General features: G+C 38.9%; 1 protein-coding gene across 3 annotated transcripts; it reads left to right on the plus strand.

Moving 5' to 3' along the window:
- The first annotated feature begins 1,217 nt into the window (after positions 1-1,217).
- LOC115787282 (uncharacterized) lies at positions 1,218-8,594 on the plus strand. 3 transcript variants are annotated; one of them, XM_030739914.1, is made up of 6 exons: positions 1,218-1,263; positions 5,537-5,667; positions 6,159-6,207; positions 6,378-6,834; positions 7,557-7,687; positions 7,904-8,594. In XM_030739914.1, exons 3-6 carry the CDS (start codon positions 6,183-6,185, stop codon positions 8,074-8,076), a joined length of 786 nt encoding a protein of 261 aa, XP_030595774.1. In that variant the 5' UTR covers positions 1,218-1,263; positions 5,537-5,667; positions 6,159-6,182; the 3' UTR covers positions 8,077-8,594. The 3 variants fall into 3 exon arrangements, with proteins under 3 accessions (XP_030595774.1, XP_030595754.1, XP_030595765.1); XM_030739894.1 differs by having other exon boundaries at positions 5,537-6,207; XM_030739905.1 differs by lacking the exon at positions 5,537-5,667.
- Positions 8,595-16,961: the final 8,367 nt, after the last annotated feature.

The raw sequence follows: 16,961 nt of genomic DNA on the forward strand, positions 1-16,961 counted from the left end.
GTAACCCATTCTTATCTGGTTACTTGACTAACTTAAAAGTGATGTTTTAAGTGTGTGCATTGTGCTTTGTCATATTGGAAATTTTAAAACTCAGGCAAGATTCACAACCTTTTCCAGATTTAGGGAAGGCTGCTTTGCATATATGCAAACATAAATCTATGTTTAATTAATTTAGACACCTATGGGATTATCAAGCATAGGCTGCACCTTGCAAACTAAAGGATCTGAACAGTAGTGGGTGGGGAGTCTGTGCTCACAGCTGAAGTTGTGCACCTCGTTGCTTTCATTTACCTAATACAGAGCAAAGAGTAGAAAAACTGTCTGAATCTAAACATTTAGAGCAGTTCGAAGCCGAGATGGTCTGGATATGTAGAGGCAGGAGGAAAAGAGGAAGGCCACAGAGAAGGTTCATGGAAGTATACTGAAGGAAGACATGCAGAGGAGGATAATCTATTGTGGCGACCCCTAAAGAAGAACATGATGGTTCTAATGGAAACTGCAAACTCCAAAAGCTTTTTATGTTCAAGCAATCAGCATGTGGAATTCCTCACATGCAGAACTTGAAGTGGATCCTGACCAGGATCACTATTTATTTTGATTTATCTTTGATTTTATTCATATGTTAAGTATTTTCATCTTTATTACATCAGCCAAGGAGGTTATGTTTTTGGTAGCACTTCAAAGTGATAATGATATAAAGAGCTATTTAAAACTGTTTCTTACTGCCATTGTTTGTATTGACAGCATATAAGGAATGATATATAGGGAGTCTAAATATCACATTTTATTATGATTTTGTTATGTACATTAAAGTAACAGGTTATAACAGCTTAAACACATAACCATTTGGATACATGTAAAATGTTCCTGGATAGGTTAATTTTTTTTTTAATAAACTTGTGATATATATAAACTTGTGATATATATATATATATATATACTCAAAATTATGTCAAGGTTATTAAAATGGGTTTCAACAGGGCAGATAACAAAAGCACGCACTTTGCACTTGTTTTCACTGCACTACAAAGGTCTTACGGTACGTTTTAAAAGAACAAAGAAAACAACTGAATAGCAAACTGAACTGAACCTAAATGCTGCCCAGAGAGTGAGCTGCGCTCTCGGAGTGCTTCTAGTTTTTTGCGTGGGCTCTTGGTGGGTGTTCAGTGTTGTGTACTCTAGTGCCTCCTATCGGCGACCTGCGCAGCCTCGTTTGGTCAGTTGGTGCTGCACGCGGCTGGCGTACCCCACGCTGCTGTGCAGGTAAGAGTCAGATTCAAATGAAGGCTATGAATGATGTTCGAGGATTGACTTGCATGTGAACGCTTTACTTTGTGCTTTCGATTTATGTTGTCCGTCGCATGTTGCCTTCTTCCCCCAGTAAGTTCACAAACTGTGAGCACCCTGCATGATGATAGCTAACAGGAAAAACTAGCGTCAGAGTTTTGAATAGACTAGCGACGTGTCAGTTTGTCTAGTTGATTCTGAATTGATTCGATTAGTTATTGAGGGTTCGGGATGGCGCTGCGTCATCCTGAGGTCGCCTTGCGCCAGGCTAAGAATTTCACGATTTGCTATCTATCGGAACTGTTCTATCACTGCAATTAGCAAGCCAGCACAGGCCGCGCCGATATTGAGACAGATTTATTTTTCTTGGTCTCTGGCTAGATCGCTGCACTCTAGTATTATTTCACCGGAATTTTCGTTCACAATGTGCATGCCATGTCCTGATAACCTAGATTTTGCGGGGCAAAATAGCTACCAGCGTGAAACCGAGGGAGAAGTGGCGAGGAAGGGGAGCTCAAAGGACAATTTTGGGCTTCCTGTTCAACATAAAATCCCAGGAGCTTGTCTTGTTGTCATTGTAGACTCACAGTGATAACACACTGATTTGTTGCTTAAGGAATGCTTATTAACAATAGCTGCAGGTAAATATGCATCTTATTTTCAGAGCATCCTAACAGCCTAGAGGGATCCACACTAATGATGTGCGGATTGATACTGAAATATCGATACTTCCGATACAGACCTTTATGCTTTAAAATGGATTCTCAAATCCAAGTATCAATACTTTCAATACTTCAGACATTTGAGATAAGGTATCTTAACAAGAAAACGTTAAAAAGTAACTAAATTATTGAGATCTTGCCTAAATGAGACGGGGTTGATGGGAACTACTTTTTCTTCCACCTGGTAAGTGTGTTATGGGCTCGACACGCGTGGAGCGACGTCGCTCCCTCTCATTTATTTCCTATGGAACTTGTGCGACGAGGCGACAATCACTTGCCCTCCTCCAGCTAAGCAACCGGCGAAATTTGTGTCTGTGAAATTTCGAGTTCGGTAGACGTCCACACGTGGGCAGGCGACGCGACCAATGAGCAGAGAGCAGTGATCTATAGTTACCTTGAAAAAGTAGTCCGACTACTGATTACTCCTTTAAAAAGTAACTTAGTTACTTTACTGATTACTTAATTTTAGAAGTAACTAAGTTAGATTACAAGTTACTTTATTAGTTACTTTCAACAGCGGCCGGTCTTGTGCCAAAAAGTGATCGTCTGTCATAAAGTGATTCAGATGTTTCTGTGTGTTTTTATGTGTAATGTCTTTGCTTATATTGGTAAATAGAGTGCAGTCAACTTGATTTATATAGAAAATGAAGAAATAACCTGTTTTTCAACAATCTTTAGGAGCCTGTGTGCTTGTATCTACATTATAATCAATCCAGTGCTTTTTGACCACTTCAAATATCTTTATAGAACTGTGATGTTGTATTTGTTGTGATTTCTGCAGCCTTCTGAGTCAGATTTCTGTTTAAAAAGACATTTTTAATGTCAGACAGTTTTTACCTTGGAAAAAAAAAAACAAATACTGAAAATTGCTATTTGGCAGACGATCATTTTTTGGCACAACACCAGCCTCTACTAAATACTGTAGTAGAGGGCTTTTCAACTTTTTCAGCTCTCCCCCACTTACTGGTTTGTACCGAAGTCCAGCTTTTGTTGTTTGGGTGCTGGGGGGCTCCTGCATTAGCCGCAGCTCTGCTTCGCTCCACCTGTTGTGACTCGCTCTGTAAGTTTGACTGCGCTTTGACTCCAGATGTTTCTTCACATCTGACATAGTGTTTTTGAAGCTAGACAGCACTTTGTCGCCAGCACAGAGTGCACAACTAACCTTGATGTTGTCATCTTTAGCTGACACAAACTCCAAATAATGCCTGTAACACACAGTGACTTGGATAAGATTACTAGATTACTGATTACTGGACTGCAAATAGTAACGCATTAGATTACTCATTACCGAAAAAAAGTAGATTAGAGTAACGCGTTACTAAGTAGCGCATTACTGACATCACTGGCAGAGAGTATGCTACACGCTGAAGTTTGCAACCACTTTCAACATGGAGGAAAGGATCGTTTTAGCTGTGTTTGACTTTCCTGTATAATAGGAAATAGATAAAGGATGAACCCAAGGTTGTACTTTACTTTTGTAGAGGAGACTTAACAGCAAGATTTCTGTCAGTTCTGGTAAAATCTTCTGACTCTTCATCTTTATTTCCTTGTCTGACACGGACTGCTTTGAAAATGTCAAAATTGCTCCAATTTCATGGAGACAAGTGACGTGAGAGCGCGATTTGCTATGCTGCCGTCGCTATCTTGTCCCATGTGTCGTTTGTCGCTCCTTTGTGTCGAGCCAGTAATGCGTAAGGACATAATGCCTAAGTGCACAGTGTACTGCTGCTGCGCACTCAGATGCAAGGAGTCACGATTGGAGCTTTTTCAGCTCCACAAATAGCCAAGACACGATCTGTGAATGAGTAATAAATGAGGCTGATACCTCCATGTACTTCTGAGTTTAAAATAAATAAATCAAAGTGATATCTTGTGTTCTTTATGAAGCCAAGATTTGAATTACACCACTTTTTTTTTTTTAGGTGTTTTTGCACAAAGTATCGGTATCAGATCGGTATTGCCAATACCAGCTTGAATTTTACTCAGTATCGGATCAGAAAGGAAATCTGTGGTATCGGACACCACTAATCCACACTCCCTATTGGGATCAAGTCACATGGTCCAATCAGATTCAGGTGCCTTCAATGGCCCGTAGTACTAACCATTATGACAGAATATATATATATATATATATATATATATATATATATATATATATATATATATATATATATATATATATAATTATTCAACTGTTCATGGTCACTGAATTAGCAAGCAGGGTTGCTAATAGCTAAACGCTAAATGTCCCAACACTCACGCGCCGGACTGAGTTTTTTTTTTTTTTTTCTGGCTAGAACCGTGAGTTATTATTTAATTTCTGTCGTAACTTAAAGTTTTTTTTTTCTTTTGTTATGACAACAACCAAAAAATGCCTATGGAAATAAATACATGACAGAAAAAGTAGAAAGGGTGTTGACTGAGAAGGTGCAGGCTGATGCTTTAGCTTAATTAATAAAGTTACGCTGTTTACGTGGCATATTCTAAAGAGCAGCAACTTTTAAAACTAAATAGGAGATAAGTGCTGAGATTTATTGAACCATGTGCAAACATACATGGAAAAACTGTTTAAAAAAGACTTTTTAACTGTTCCTGAAAGTCGATATTTGGTGTGACCACCTTTTCATTCAGAGTTAATCCGAGTGTATCACCACTAAGACATCTGATCAAACGTACTTTGAATTACCATAATTGCGTGACTGTTTGTCCTATCGGAAAAATTGAAATGGTTTCTGAAAGCTGACAAATTGCACTTCACACCCAACATAGGGTTATTGCGGTCATTGTTGCCGGACGTCCGCGAGTAGCGGCACTTTTGAAGTTCACGGGCCACCGGCAGGCCCATGGTAAATAAAGGGTTCTTTGGGAGCAGTTCTCCGGGCTTCTTTAAGGAAATTCAATGCGCTTCTTTGGATGTTGGCTGCCTTTTGTTCCATTCTCTCAAGATGATCCCACACTGCTTCAGTATGTTATGGTTTGGGCCCTGGGGAGACCAATCCATGACTGGAAGTGTTCAGTTTTGTGCTTTTCTATCCAGATATGCTTTTACTGCCTCGACAGTGTGTTTGGGATCATTGTCATGCTACAAATTAAGCTGTCAGTCACTTTCCAGATTGCCTGTATGTTGGATCAACATCTGACGATACTTTTCTGTGTTTGCAATTTCATCAATTTCGACAAGATTCCCCAACACCACTGGTTGAAACGCAGCCCCAAACCATGACCTTGTGTTTTACAGATGTAGACACTCACTGTTGTTCCTCTGTCCAGACCTCTGTTCATATTGATGATGATTTTAACCAAAAACTTCAGAGTTGTGTTCAAGACCTGCTGCCACTGATTATCAGCATGGTCCTTGTAAAATTTGGCATACCTCAGCCCTTTCTCCCTGTTTCCCTTCCTTAAAAATGGCTTCTTGACAGAGGTAACATTTCTGATGAGGCAAACAGCAGTAGCTTTGCAAAGTTGCCTGTTATAGTCACAACACTGGTTCATCCTTTGAATAACGTGCCATTTTTTTTTTTTAGGTTTGAATGATTCATAGTTCATTAAGTGGATTAACAAAGATAAAATACCCCCCTTAAAGTGGTCAGGTACAAGGACTGCACTGAAAATAGGTGAAAAAGCAGCCAGTGTTTAAAGAAAAACTTCAAAAGAGGTAAGACTGAAGATGCATGAGAGCATGCCAAATGAATACATCTGGAAAAATGTTCAGGGAACGATTATTACAGAAGTGCCAGGCTTCAGGTTCGGCTTTATCTAAATGACATACACCTGGAAAAAAAATAAGTACATTTGTCAGCTCAAAGCTACCTATTCACACTAAAAGTAAATGTTTGTGAATTTAGACTTTAATACATGAGATATGTCGAAACTTTGGGAAGAAAAAAAAAAATAGCCAGGATGACATCTTCTAAACACAAACGTTCCTCAGTATAAAGGGAAGGAAGTTTGTCACTAATTTGCATTTGAAAGTTCTATATTCTGTGTCAGTCACTGTAAAAGTATGGAAATCTCTTTGATATGTTAATAACACCAAAGATCTGTTGATGCCATTAACAAGATGTTTTCATTCCTTCACTGTAGTCTCTGAGAAATCCGAGTATAATATTCCTGTCGCTTTGGTGTAATTGTGTTTACCTCCTACAGTCCATCTGAAGAAAACCACCCAAGATGTATGAAGTACAAAGGGGCTTAGGTGAGGGGGTTCACAAGATTCTTTAGAAATCATCTTCTGTGGATCGTGGATGTATTGTCTGTTTTAAGTAAAACATCTTCGCAGGAATTGACAATAACTGATGTCAAAATTTATGTGAATTTTCTTTTTTTTTAATTCATGTTTTGCTTCCTCCCCGTCTCTGTTCGCAGTGCCTCAGGCTGGTATGAGATTTGAGGCTAAAAGAAGGGAAACACATCACAACAGCTGTAAAACCAATGATCTGGTCAAAAACACAGGTTTGGTTAATGGAGCAGTTGTTTACAATGGCTGCTCAGCTTCTGCCAACAGAACCAGTGGGAGGATCCCAGCTGGCACACTTTATGGTCCTAAGCCTGCATACAGGATTAACGGTTATATTAACCATGGCTACAGAGGCAAGAGTAAAAAAGCAGCACCCTCGGGGACGCTGAAGAAACAAGGAAGCAAAAATTCAGTTCTCAATGATGCCTCAGCAGCCGATGGGGTCAGCGGAGAAGATGTTCCAAGTGGTAAATCAGCCAAAGCTAGTGCTCAGCCCAGTAATATTCAGCAAGTGGTACCAGATCCCAGCCTGTCCGCATCAGGGAAGAAGCAGAGGAGGAGGAGGAGATTCAGACCCAAGAATAGGTGCACCATATATCTTAGTCTTAAAGTGCTCGAGTCCGGCACCTATACTTATATGTGGTGTTGTGTGTGTGTGTGTGTGTGTGTGTGTGTCTGTGGGGGGGGCAGCAAAGGGTAATTGAAAGATGCGTCATCAATTATGACCCAGGCTTTCATTTCATTGTACTTTTCCACTTCAAATCAACACACATTTGATGTTTTGCAGTGAAGCGTGGCTAACAGATCTAGAGTAGCAAGATTGACTACTGCAGAAGCCCTGAGGCTTGGAGCTCAGTTGATAGAGATGAGTTAGATTTGCTCCTTTTTGCATATGTAATTGAAAATGCTAAACAATTATATTAAGACAATTTTGAATATCTTCTGTAGGCATTTATAATAATAATTATTATTATAGCTTTATTTGAATAGCACTTTTAAAAACACAAGGCTACAAAGTGCTTCACAGTCCCCATTCTACGCCCCTACAAAGTGTTATCATTAATGAAAAACTTTTCAAGCTGTTGTGTGTACAGGCAGAATGATACGCACACACGCAGATGCTACCAAAAACATCACCTCCTCGGGAGAGGTGAATAATAAGGGGAGAAAGATGAAGCAAAAGCTAACCTACGCTATGGGTTTTGAGCAGTTGTTTAAAACAAACCACCAAAAGCCAGAAATGTATCTCAAATGTGTAACTAACTTACCTTCTTGGACCACTTTAATTAACCTGAGCCCTTTTGCAGTGCCGAACGAGTCGCCTATCCAGCAAATCGTGCGTTCGTGCCACCACGAGAGGAGGAAGACTGGGAGAACGAGATCCAAGAGGTCACACTCTCTGGCTGGGAAAAGCTGTGTTTTGGGGTTCAACCTTACGGTAAAGGGAAAAAAAACCTCCTCGTGACAGCTGCCCTCCCCATAGTGCTGTGCTGAATTTCTTAACCAATTATTGTATGCATGCAAATGTTTCAAGTTTATGAGCTTATTTTGCTGTAAGGATGATTACTGAATATATCACCACTACAGATATTGATGCTATTGTTCGGATTCAGAACATGACAGCTGCTTTGCTGGTACTGTGTGCCTCCTCCAGGTCCGGAAGACGTGCTCCATTTTGCTTTGCGGGACATGACACTTAGGCAAAGGGACACCGCAGACCTGCCGGTGACAGCCGGTTACAACCCGGCCGTGCACCACCCGTGCCCCCTGACATGGTCCTGTTACAACACTCCCACTGTGCCAGACCAATTTGCAGATGCTGACTAGTAAACCGGACATAGGCTTATATGTTAGAGTAGTGGTCAATTATATAAATTCACCTGTTTATCAAATATTTGTTTCATTAGCATTTGGTTTAGTAGAAAACATATTTAATGCCATAGATCAAAGATTGTGGGGTGGAGTCTAGGTTGCCATCAGGTTGTTTTTTACTGTAGGTTCTATTTTATATTTTAAATTCAGGTTTTATATTTGTTTTATATGAAAGCAAAGCACTTTGGGGATTGTAAATGTTGGTTTTAGTTAACTGCCACTTTCTTTTAGTTGCGCTGCTTTAGTCAGTGCTGTTTCTTTAACAGGCCATGCTTTTCCTGTTTCACTTCCATACTTGTCTGTGCTAAAAGAGCTAAAATAATAGTTTTAACTGTTTCTTTGTGTTTGAAATGAATACCCTGTTGTCATAAGTTGCTCATTTGAGCGGAAAGATATGTTTATAAGCAGCACCTGTTCATAGCAAGTAAATGAAGTAACTATTTTAATTTGATACTTATGGGACAGCCGATTTAACCCAGAAAGTATGGTTTGATTATGTAATAAAATCTACTTGTTCATATCATTTTCATTTTTATTACCATAATAAATCAGATTTTCTTCTAACTTCTGCTTAAACCTTGTATGTTTCCATCTGGACTGTCAAAAATGTTATTAATCAGGCAGGCCCACCTCTGCTTTTCTGCCATTTAACCACAAACAAATGGATTTGCTCGTTTTTCCTGGTTTAAATCTTACCATCTGTTGCTATTTAAAGGGTTTTTTAGAAGCAATGATGGCTTTTCGCCACTAGATGGCAGAGTGGATATAGGATTTTGCATTCTCCTAGTTCTTTCCACACACCACGGGGAGTTCAGTGGGTTCATTCCCAAGGACTAGGGAGACACAGGCATTTGCTTGCATACTGCTCAGCACATTTCTGTCTGGTGTGGAATTAAGAATGCAACAAGACACTGCTGCTGAGCTGATTAATACCATTTAGTAAGACTAAATATGTTTACAGACACAATGTCAGTAATCCTTTAAGGTTATGATAAAATGAAATCTATAGCTAGGCCCTCTTAAAAGATTGTGTTTTAAGTTGCTCTGTTTTTTAAAATTTGAAAATCAAACTGCAATCTGAAGGCTCTTGTGAACCTGATTGTTTGTTTTAGGATTGTTGGGGGCAAATATGATAGAAGGAATGGTGATGACAGGGAAAGATAATGATACCCTTGTACTTTACTGTTGTTTGCAGACATGCACAGATATGGTTAGGGCCGGAAATGTTTGAAAATTGAAACAATTTTCATACTTTTGGCTCTGAACACAACAGATTTGAAATGAATCAATCAAAATGCAGTTCAAGTGCAGACTTTAAGCTCTAATTCAAGCAACTGAACAAAAATATTGCCTCAGCTGTTGGGGAATTACAGCCATCTATACACCATCCCCTATTTCCAGGAGCTCAAATGTATTTAGACAAATTAACATAACAAATATTTTCGATTTCTTTGTTGAGGATCCTTCACAGGCAGTGACTGCTTGAAGTTTGGAATTCATAAACATGACCAAATAACAGGTTTCCTCCCTTGTGATGCTTTGCCAAACCTATACTGCGGCTGACTTGAGTTGTTTGAGGGGCTTTAGGTCTTTATGTTTGCTTTAAGCGAGAGGAATGCAGTTCTGTCAGGTTCAGGTCAGGTGATTGATTGCAGAACAATCCACTTCTTGAAGTTGAAAATCTCCCGGGTTGTTTTTGTAGTAGATTTAGTTTCATTGTGCATTATCTGTCAAGTCAACTTTGGTGCATTTGTCTGAATTTTAACAGCAGTTATATCCCTAAACCTAGAATTCATCCGATTTCTGTCTTCTAGTGATCCAGCGCAACTGGGAGCCACACATGGATCACACTGGCTGCACTGTGTTTTACGGAGTTGTATGCTTCAGATCATGAACTATTAAAAGCCTTTACTTTACTCTGGCACTCATTTACCCCATAAAAGAGAAGACTAAATTTAAAAAAATATATATGATAGTATAATCATTTTTTCAACCCCATGAATTAAAGCTTGAAGCTAATAATTGCATCACACCAGTTGTTGTGGCCAAATTTATGAAAACTGTATTCTGCCCAGACATTTCAAGACCTTACAGCATGTTAGTGCGCATGGAGACTGACCCGTGACTGAGCACTACTTAAGTACAAGTGAAGTGGTCTTAGGAGACATTGTCATAAATGGGAGAAAGGTGACATGAAGTTTTTCAAAATATAGAAATGATTCAGTCTGGGTGGCTCACTGTTTCAAAGGTTAGTGTGTTTCATGTCCCAACAGGAAGGAATAATTTGTATGTCCCCTCTGTGTCTGTGTAGGTCTACTGAGTATTCTTTGGTTGCCACCCAAGGTTTGTGACTAAGCTTAGATTATTTTATATATATGTATGTGTGTGTGTATGTATGTATATATATATATATATATATATATATATATATATATATATATATATATATATATATATATATATATATATATAATTGTTTCATTTTGTAAAGCTGAGATCTGCATGTTTATAATGGCCTCATAATAGCCTTGCAAACTACTCAAATAGCTTGTAGCATGTGCACACCTGAAGAGGATTAAGCGATAGAAATTGGATGGATGATTTCCTGATTGTTAATTCTAATCTGTGCTTGTCTCCATCTGTTTGAAGCATTAGTTTCCAGGAAGCTGACCCATTCTGAACGTCGTATTTAATGTACTGTAGTAATCATCACTCTTTGTAAACTTGGCTAACCCTCCAGTGAAAATCTACTGCAAAGCAGAGTTCACATATGCTATCTGTTTGATCATAAACAGTTGATGAACACTTGTGGTCATGAATAACTTCCTTCTGCATGAAGAATCCCAAAAAAAAAAAAAAAAAAAACCAGAATGAACTTTATGTCATTGTGACCGGATGCTTCTTTTGTTATAAAGTATGTCACTTTCACTCACTTTACATATGAGCTTTTTTTTTTTTCTAAAAATGTGTTTCTACATTCAAAGTCACCCTAAACATGCTGAGTCTGTGCACTAAGACATCTGCTGTTCATCGTCGTGGTGCTCGCGTTTAGATGCTGCTTCACATTTGTGATCTTGATTAACCAGCATTCAGTTTTCAAGGGACTTCCTTTTGAATGCTGAAGTAGCTGTAATAGTCTTGCATTACCATTTTGTGGGGGTGGTGATGGGAGCGCTAATGTTAAGAAACGGTATGTCTCAGAACATGTTGTAAACGCTGAGTGATTAATACCCATATATGTCCCAGCGGATCCTTGCACCACATCCTGTATTTGGACAAAAAAAGCAGATACACGAACCAGCCCTGCCCTGCATGCCCTCCTACACATTGTTGTTCAAAGTTCATCTGTTTTCCTAGAGTTCAACTTTTAATTGAAGAAAATTATACTGAAATTCACACACTGGCAGTTCGCTAACCAGCTCACGATATGGTATAATAATGAATTCTTGCCAGATATCCTCTGATTGTTGTAAAAAGTTTCTCATGCAGACATGACTCTGGGAAATCAGCCCCAGGCCTTAAGAGCCACATTTCTCAGTTGTGATTCACCACCCCTCCAGTTATTTCATCTGGATCCGGTGTGACCAGTAATTTAGCATTCACCATCTTTATTGATCTGGCAACATAATGGTTTGTTAGCCTGAGCACATGAAGAGACCCAGGAGGAGACAGGAAGCAGCAGTGTGGTCAGTTCAATCCCCTGCAGCTAACCAAAGCAAACACACTGCAGTAGCAAATGGAAATTTGTCACAGTAATGACTGTTATTCTAAGTCAGGGGTTTTACTTTGATAACCTTGTGTAATCATACATTTTGCTGTATATTTTTCATTTTATAGTTAAATTCAGTATAAATTTTTTATTTTTTTTTAATAAGTAAAGTCTATCATAAGGTCCCCTCCAGGTATGCCTGAAGACATATCTATATTTGATATTGTGTGGTTTTCCATAAAAACGTTCAAATAATTTGGTTAGAAATAATCAAAATTGCATGTATTCCCCACCCCATCTCATAACAGTTTTATGTGCTATCATTTTTGTTTATAAAACATTTTAACCTCTTTGTTAACTGATATGCACAGTTAAATGTCTTGTATTTGGATTTCAGGTGAACACAAACGTTCAGCTTTCATCAGATAAATGTGGAAACATTCTCGTCTCCTAGTGCCGAACACACTGTGCAGAGTAAAACTCACTCATCTAAGGGATGTTTAGCAAAATACATTTTAAAAAGGAAGTGGATTCTTTTTTTTAAAAAAATAAATAAGATAAGATAAGCTTTTGTAGTGCAGTCACTATCCTGAATGTAGTCTCTAGTTGTTTTTTTTTTTTGCAAAACCTGCTGCTGTACTGGCCACCAAACATTTATTTATCCACATTTTTAAATAGTCCCTAACAAATTCAGATGTACTCCTGTTTGTAAGTAACATTTTCTTTCATGTTTTTGAAAATTTGGTGTTCTTCAAGCATATTAACACTTATTGATGTCATATGGATCCAAAAGTGGGGTAAAAAAAAAAAAAAACTGCATGAAACCGATCATTTAAAGCAGTCTGAATCCTGAGAGTTTGGCTAACAGGGATTACTTACTGGTACACTCTGACCTCATTATTTGGAACTTTGTCTATGTTAATAACCATGTTAATAACATATGAATATGACAGAAAATAAACATTCCCACAGACAAGGAGTCAGAAAGTATTCTTAACTTAAAATATACTGTTAATTATGGCTGTTTTTTGCAGGATTAGGTTTTAAAAAATCAATATTTTACATTATATGGCAGAGTAATGTTATTTTATTTACATAAAGTATTGCTTACGTAATCCTAAAATATTAACCTTCCTAAAATGTAAACATCGACAAATTAGTTCATAAAATGTGAAGTTAAAATACTTGTATTTTTGAGATAAGCATCAAATTTGCATGTTAACCCCAGAGGGCTTATTCTCCATTCGAGGTGATGGAAAATGCTGCAGCACCACAAATGAGCCCATCCCTTGAAAATTATTTTCATAGTTTTGTTTTGTTTTTTAACAATAGTTTACATAGTAGAAAGAGATCTCAAATAAATATTTTACTCTATTCCTAGCCAAAGTCGGATTTAACTCAGAAAAAGAAGCGTAACCAAATACAAAATGTGCAGCATTTTATAACAGCATGAAAATAATTTTTTTTTCAGTTTACACATCTTTCCTTCTAATCCAAATATTGTAGTTCTACCAGCTGAAAAAAAAAAAACATTTATTCCTTTATATGCTTCCATATGAACAACCTGTGCTATTTGTTCTATCAAAACGATGCTATCCCCTTTCTTTCTCCTTTAAATGACCTCCCACCGTGCATGATAAATTGTAGAACCAGTTCAGAAAGGCAGCTAACGCTTTGTTTCTCCTCTGTGACTCACCTCCAGTCATTGCTTTTTCATCTCGCTTCAGTGTGTCCGGTCATTTTCTGTGCCTCCTCTTGACTGATCTTGTAATGGCGCGTTGGCAAGTACAGAAAGATGTAGTGAGCTAACTACAGCCAGAGCTAATCACTACAAAAACATAAATAAATTGGCAGTTTTGGGGGTGTAGAGATTCCAGTAAATTTGAACAATTACTTGCAGTCAACTAGTTAAAACTGGTAAAAGATGGAAACTAGAAAGGCCGTTCGGAAAAATCGCCTCAGTTACTTGAGCTCCATGCCAGTTTAATTCAATTTGGGATTTCTTTTGGTTGAATTTTGGCAGCATTAAATATAATGACTTCTTGGCAATTTTAACCCTCAGCTTTCGGGAAATGGTGGATTGTATTTTATGGCTTGTTTTTGACTCTGAGGATCAGAACATGTTGAATTCTGTTGAGTTTCCCTGCTATTAGTTTCTGTAAAGCCGCTTGTATCGCTCCCAAAGAAGAAGGTTCATGGTTTCCTGTCATTGTGACTTGACCCAGTAGGAAGACAGCCAGAGTGCAGAGATCTGGGTGACAGACCATCAGGAAAAACCCCCACATAGCCTGTGGAAATAGCTGGCAGTAGTGGCTGTAAAGGCTGCAATAGCCTGATGACAAAGCACACTGTTTCTTAACTTTGTGATGTGAGGTGAGCTTATTACACACTAAATAATTTCTAAGCCTCAACTCTGAACCAGGTTATTGATGTTTATATTTCAGAACATGCACTCTGCAATTAAAGTCTTAGCATATAATGTTGTTTTTTGGGTTTTTTTTTTTTTTTTTTTTTTTTTGGAGGATTCCTCTAAATGGCCACATCTGGTGAGCAGAGGAAGGGCCAATGGATTTTGCTGAGTCAGGGTGATTGGAATCAGGAGGCGTTTGCCTTGACTGAAATCTTCACCATATGGTGAAACTGGAGCACTGCACAAGTGCTGGAAGCCTGGGTCTGGTAAAATCACTTCCTGAGTGTCACAGTAATGCTTTTGTAGTCCATTCTTGCGGTAACATGATGACTTTTATTAGGGTACAGTTGAGGAAATACACATGTTTTAACATAAATCCTTCCTGACATGAATTAAGGCAACATATGATGGCTGTTCTGAGATCCAGTTTATGTGAGCTTTATCATAAAAGATATAAAACCTGTCTGTTCGACGTCACAAAACACATTTCCACAAAGAATTAGTAGGAGAAAAGGAAAATATGTCAGTGCCATTTCCAAACAATATTAAGCTTTATACTTTGTGAAATAGTTTCTGCTTATAATAGACTATCCATATTGCTGCTTAAATAGTCACCTTATATTACTCGTAAAACTGTAAAAATAAGTTCATGATTTTTTTGCTAGTTTGTTCCATTATTAGACCCATAGAATGTCAATAAAAATCAAAATCTGTTCATCACAATTCTCTTACGTACAAGTTGATCTGTTCAAAAACTTTGGTTTGAGTAGCAGTCTAAGTGAACTGTGATGCTGTTAACTTTAGTTAAGTGTCAGATGATGCTGACCTTAATGTTCACTCCATTCCTCCAACCCTTACTACCGGTTTTAGGAGGAGATAATTGGACAGCCTGTAATTAGACTGTTATTTGTCACTATGCGGGCATCAATTACTGCCTGCAGTACCGTGCCAGGCCCAGACAGCGGCAGTGTTTATCAGCCATGCACCAACTGACCCTGTGGCCTGTTGGGATGCTGGGCTCGTAGCTCGGCTGGCTGCTACACACCGGCCTGTGGCGACCTGTCTGGCTACTCTGCTTACCTGTCTCTCTCCTACTTGTCTGCCTTTATCTGTCTTCTTACCTGTTTGGTAGTCTCTTACTGACAGCCTCTCTTGTCTTTTTTGACAGACTACTCTCTTAGCTGTCTCCTTGGACGTCTGCCGTCCAGTTGCAATTTTTTTTTGCCTTTCCTCCTGCCTGTCAGTGTTGCTGCAGTAGCTGCCTGGCTGTCACTCTTCCCTCCTCTCTGCTCTCCTTTTGTCTGTCTATCTGCCCTGCTGCCTGTCTGGTTGTCTGGCTTCCCAACCGAGGGATGTCTGGAAAGGTGCTGGATAACAAGCACCCTGCAGACCGACCACTCACATACAAGAACAGAGGCACGGAGGGAGGGTGAGAGGGAGAAAGAGAGGGGGCGTAGGAGGTGGCTGTGACAGATGAAAGGAGAGATAAATGGAGAAAAAGGAGGAGATGAGTGGGGAGGGAGCACATACAGTTAAAGAGGGTGTGGAGAGCAACCCTGAGAGGCAGAGAATGAGTGAGCACATGGAGATAGACAAGCGTTAAAGAGGAACAGAGGTAGACGACGAAGGCAGGGTGAAGCAGATGGATAGGTGGGAAAGCAGAGCGCAGTGAGTGAAAGCAGTAGTGAGTCGAGAGATTGGGAGACAGACAGACGGGGCATGCTGCTTATTAAGAGGCTTACACACCACGGCTGTTCTTTTATTGAATTAGTGTGCAAGATGTACTGTTAGTCTGAAGAGCAGAACTGTGACTCTATAGGGATTTTACATGCACAAAAACACATATCCACTCAGTCTGTGTCTCTCACATTTTCTCTCACGCTCTCTTTTACACATGCACACCCACACATGCAGTTATCTAGTGTCAGACTCCTGGGTCTCTGCACACTGGCGTTGTGATGAGGCTTGCATCTGAATTACAGATGAGACCATCTAATGTAAAGTGCTGTAGTCAGAGACTCATTTGTATACATGACTTTGACTCTAGTTAATCTCATCAAGGCACCTTGGGCCTCTCTTTCTATATAATGCTGCGGTCAAATGCCCTGCTTAAACTCTCTGAGCAAAATGAATATTTAGAATCTTACAGGGCATGAACTGAAGCTGTACCCCCAAATTAAAAAATTTGACATGAATCTACGTAGGATTCAGTTAAGAATTTTTTTTCTATCAAGAGAAAATTTACTTTCCAACTAGTTTGATAAAATAAATAAATGCATAAAGTTATTCATCAAGCAAAATGCAAAACTTGTGTGGAATTTTTAGAGAAATTTTTGGCACTTTCAAAGAGGGTCCTCAGTTTTTGCGGTTTTATCATGTTTAATGATCTGACTGAAGGACCGATGAGCTTATGCAATGGCAGGGTGTCCATTGTCTCCAGCCATCCGTCTGTTCCTACACAGTTCACAAGAATGGCTGCTGCTGCTACAGTATTGGTAAGAATTTAGTGAAACAGGATGAATTTGTCCTGGATATAACTGTTTGAGAGCCTCCTTGACTTCCCAGTGGGTTTTAATTCTCATTAGTTTGTGCAATACAGCCAACCAGTGACAATAAAACTTGTCATTTTCTTTCTTTACTTTATATCTTACAATAACCTGTGAATTATGGTGGATCATGAGCCAGATGGGCTACTGCTTCCTTGACATTCTGGTTGTTATC

The sequence above is a fragment of the Archocentrus centrarchus genome, chromosome 1 (genome assembly GCF_007364275.1).
Source record: "Archocentrus centrarchus isolate MPI-CPG fArcCen1 chromosome 1, fArcCen1, whole genome shotgun sequence".
Classification (NCBI taxonomy): Eukaryota; Metazoa; Chordata; class Actinopteri; order Cichliformes; family Cichlidae; genus Archocentrus; species Archocentrus centrarchus.